This window comes from Chanos chanos, chromosome 8 (genome assembly GCF_902362185.1).
Source record: "Chanos chanos chromosome 8, fChaCha1.1, whole genome shotgun sequence".
NCBI lineage: Eukaryota > Metazoa > Chordata > Actinopteri > Gonorynchiformes > Chanidae > Chanos > Chanos chanos.
Window position 1 is genome coordinate 46,796,255 of NC_044502.1, and position 5,000 is coordinate 46,801,254.

The 5,000-nt window shown below is 46.2% G+C and overlaps 1 protein-coding gene across 1 annotated transcript in view; it reads right to left on the reverse strand.

Annotated features, from left to right (window-relative positions):
- Window positions 1-5,000, reverse strand: part of nbeal2 (neurobeachin-like 2) — a 74,685-nt gene that overhangs the window by 50,634 nt on the left and 19,051 nt on the right. The window contains 3 exon segments of the mRNA XM_030783267.1: window positions 413-496; window positions 2,660-2,746; window positions 4,473-4,579. Coding sequence (XP_030639127.1) covers window positions 413-496; window positions 2,660-2,746; window positions 4,473-4,579 — 278 coding nt within the window.

Consider the following 5,000-nt stretch of genomic DNA (forward strand, 5'->3'; position numbering starts at 1 on the left):
AGAATCTGTCTGTCTGCCTGAAGCGCTCATGGCTCTGTAGGCAAACAGCGCTGACACAGACAGAAAAGGAGAGTTTAGAGTCAGGATGTAAGAGGGGAAACTATGCACCAAAAAAACCCCAAATATCTCACTGAATAAAGCAAATGAGCTCCACCCCTCCCCACTGAACATACTCGTCTATTCTAAGGGCACATGGTCATTAATGAACGGTGGGAGTAAAGAGAGAGAGAGAGAGAGAGAGAGAGTGAGTCAAACATGATCCATGTTTAGCCCTGAGTGGACTTCACGAGAGGGGTCTGGGTGGGAGGCGGGTTTTGGAGATGGAGGAGGAATTGTGGGAGGGAGAGAGAAGGAGAGGGAGAGAAAGAGAGAGAGAGAGAGCAGAGAGAAAGAGAAAGAGTGTATTTTGTACCTTAGCAGAGGGAGAGTTGCTCATGATTGCAGTGAGGACTCCAATGGCATGAACTGTAATGCAGTCAGAGCCCTTCTCCCAGACCTATACAGACACACACACACACACACACACACACACACACATATGCACAGACATACACCATTAATACACTGACCACTGGGAAACCTAAACACTTACACCCAAGACCATGCACCATACCCGTTTGTGTTAGACGGTTTGGAGACATTACCATTACCATAGAGATAGTTCACCAAAACATTTTCACATTACAAATAAAGAACACAACAGCACAGAGATGCATGATATATTCACTGGTCACCCTAAAACCAGTCAGTCTGAGCTGGTTTCCTGTGTTGGGACCGGTCAATTTGAGCTGGTTTTCTGGGTTGGGACCAGTCCGTTTGAGCTGGTTTTCTGTGTTGGGACCAGCCAGTTTGAGCTGGTTTTCTGGGTTGGGACCCGTCCGTTTGAGCTGGTTTTCAGGGCTGGGACCAGCCAGTTTGAACTGGTTTTCTGTGTTGAGACCAGTCAGTTTGAGCTGGTTTTCTATGTTGGGACCAGTCAGTTTGAGCTAGTCTCCATGTTGGGACCAGTCAGTTTGAGCTGGTTTTCTGTGTTGAGACCAGTTTGAGAGGGACACTGTCTGTGCGGGCTGACTGAGGATGAGCTGGTTTTCTGTGTACGGACCAGTTTGAGAGGGACACTGTCTGTGCAGGCTGACTGAGGATGAGCTGGTTTTCTGTGTTGGGACCAGTTTGAGAGGGACACTGTCTGTGCGGGCTGACTGAGGATGAGCTGGTTTTCTGTGTACGGACCAGTTTGAGAGGGACACTGTCTGTGCAGGCTGACTGAGGACGAGCTGGTTTTCTGTGTTGGGACCAGTTTGAGAGGGACACTGTCTGTGCAGGCTGACTGAGGACGAGCTGGTTTTCTGTGTTGGGACCAGTTTGAGAGGGACACTGTCTGTGCAGGCTGACTGAGGATGAGCTGGTTTCTGTGTTGGGACCAGTTTGAGAGGGACACTGTCTGTGCAGGCTGACTGAGGATGTCTGCTGGTATAAAGCTGAATAAAAGAGTGAACATAGTTCTGCTTCTCTGCTCATGTCATTTCACAAACACAACAGTTCCTGCAGCGTCTCCTGCGTCTCTTTGTCCTCTCTGGTTTGGGAACCACAGAAATTTGGTGAACTATCCTGTTATGAACCTTAAACACCCACTCCAGTGAAATGACTCTAAAAATACCTACAGAGCATCAGTTACAAACAAACAAACAAACAAACAAAAAACACAGTGTTTACGACCGTAAATCTTCTGAGAGTGGAGATCCTGTCGTTAAGTGTTCAAAAGTGTGCTGCTCTATCTCAGACTGTTTGATCTTTAAAAATAACATATAAGACATGCAGTTGACCCCGCCCCCTGCTACCGGTTCCCTTTTTTTTCTCTTTTGTTAAATTGCTGGTGTTACATCCTCTGGAGTGGATCTTTGAAGTTCTGACCAGTTGAAAGGGAAAGAGATCCCAGACAGGAAAAATCCCAGTGCTGTGAGGCTCAGGCACTGGTTCATTGGGAGCGCTTTCCTTCATGACAACGTGACACTATTAAATATTGTGAATCTCACAAAACATGACCCAGAAGAATCCACAGTAGAGCTTAAAGCCATCACCAGATCACCAGCCATAATAGCACAGCCACCACTACAAAACCAAACACACATGCACACACACATGCACACACACATACAAAGACACACCAACACAAACACACACACACAGCCCAGTGGAACACCAGGAAGCTGGAAGACTTTACAGCAGCACAAAGCACTCATGCAGGATATCAGTATAACCCTCACACACACACACACTTTGCATCTCCTCAACACATGCACACACAGAAAACCTCACACTCTATCAGCAGAAAACCCACCCACCATGTCTGTAATGCTTGAGCTTAATCAAGTGACCTTAAACAAATTTTTCACTAGGTTATGTGAACTTTGTGTGCGTGTGTGTGTGTGTGCGTGCGTGCGTGTGCGTGTGTGTGCGTGCGTGTGTGTTTGTTTCTAGGTTCCTGAAGGGCAACAGTGTGCTCTTCCTGTTTGTGGCCTGCTGTTCAATGATCTCACAGAGACGGAGGCTGAGTGAGTACTGAGCAGTGCAGACAGAAGGGGCGGGGCAGGGTGGGGTGGGGGGGGGGGGGGGGGGGGGGGGTTCTGCTGACGAGGGACAGCCCAGTGAGGGGAAGTACCTGCTCCAGTTCTGCCTCGGTGAGCAAACGTGTGGTGAGGTCACTCTCAACCTCACTATCTGCTCTATTTCTGCCAGTCTGATAAAGCTGCACACACACACACACACACACACACACACGCACACACGCACACACACACACACACGTACACACAGATCCACGTGTGCGAACACAAACATATGCATGCATGCACACACACATGTGCAGGTGCACACAAATGTGTGCATACATGTGCACATGCACACATGCACAAACACGCAGACACACAGGTAAACAAACAGACAGACACACACACACACACACAAACACACACAAAACAACATCAGTATTAACAGAGAGAATGAGTGAATGCAAGATAAGTAAGAAAAAAAACATACATCATTATGAAAATACAGAATGCACTATCCACATTCCAAACACTACAAAATCTAGTCTTATAACTCACACACAGACACACAGACGCGCACACACACACACACACACACACACACACACACACACACACACACACACACACACACACACACAAATAACACCACAGATTTCATCATACACAGGATGAAAGACAGAGTGTCTAAAATTCTTTGAAAAAGAAACAGACTAACAATTCAGAGAGAAAGCCACAGTGATTCTGCAAAACCCTTTACAGTGCAATTCTGCCTCAGCTCTCGAAAACCTGTCACCTTAACTGCACAACTTCCACATCTGCACTACACTTTAATCCATCTCTCACACAGACACACTCCTGTTCACTTTAATCTATCTCTCACACAGACACACTCCTGTACACTTTAATCCATCACACACACAGACACACTCCTGTACACTTTAATCCATCTCTCCCACAGACACACTCCTCACTTTAATCCATCTCTCACACAGACACACTCCTGTACACTTTAATCCATCACACACACAGACACACTCCTGTACATTTTAATCCATCTCTCACACAGACACACTCCTGTTCACTTTAATCCATCACACAGACACACTCCTGTTCACTTTAATCCATCACACAGACACACTCCTGTTCACTTTAATCCATCACACACACAGACACACTCCTGTACACTTTAATCCATCTCACACACAGACACACTCCTGTACACTTTAATCCATCACACAGACACACTCCTGTTCACTTTAATCCATCACACACACAGACACACTCCTGTACACTTTAATCCATCACACACACAGACACACTCCTGTTCACTTTAAAACCATCACACACACACACACACTCCTGTTCACTTTAATCCATCTCACACACAGACACACTCCTGTTCACTTTAATCCATCACACACACAGACACATTCCTGTTCACTTTAATCCATCACACAGACACACTCCTGTACACTTTAATCTATCTCTCACACAGACACACTCCTGTTCACTTTAATCTATCTCTCACACAGACACACTCCTGTTCACTTTAATCCATCTCACACACAGACACACTCCTGTACACTTTGATCCATCTCTCCCACAGACGGCAGCCCACCGCCACACACCCCTGTAAACGACGCTGTGAACTGTGTGTTCAGCTCAGTGGCCTGCTCCCGCGGCTGACGATGGAAGGGTAATAAGGTTAATAATAAGCATAGGAGGTAACACAGTTTGGGGTCATTTGGAAGCCAGAAAATCTTTGAAAAATAGCTATTAAAAAAAGATGGATAGAAAGAGAGATGGATAGATAGACAGAGAGAGTAAGACAGAGCCAGAGAGAGAGAGAGAGAGAGAGAGAGGGAGAGAGAGAAACAGAGGGAGAGAGAGAGAGAGAGACAGAGGGAGAGAGAGAAAGCCAACCTTGCTGTTCTGTATCAGTCGTAGTATGTGCTCAAAACAGTTATTATTGAGGAAGATGGCCTGCAGCACGGGCCGGTCAGAGCACTGCAGGATCTCTGGGATTGCATCTGCTCCGAAAGACAGAGAGAGAGAAAGAGAGAGAGAGAAGGAAAGAGAGTTTGTTTCATGGTCTGTTTTTAGAGAAGCTACTTCTCTTTTCTCCTGACCCATCGAAGAGACATTTTAGACAGATCAGTCTTTTTCTCACGCCTGTATCTCTCAGAGAACAGACACAAACACAAACAGAGTGGAAATGGATCAGAGGAGGCCTAAGAGAAACACTCATTCTGACTGGGGTCCAGGTAACACCCTGTTCCCTAACCTGCCACTGACCATGTGTGTGTCTGAATGAGTGTGTATAGCCATGTGTGTGTCTGAATGAGTGTGTATAGCCATGTGTATGGAAGGAGAGAAGAAGCACTGTGTTATGACTCAGTTGTACATTAGTGCCTTTTAATTAGAGAATCAGTTTAGCAGATGCAAATTTGG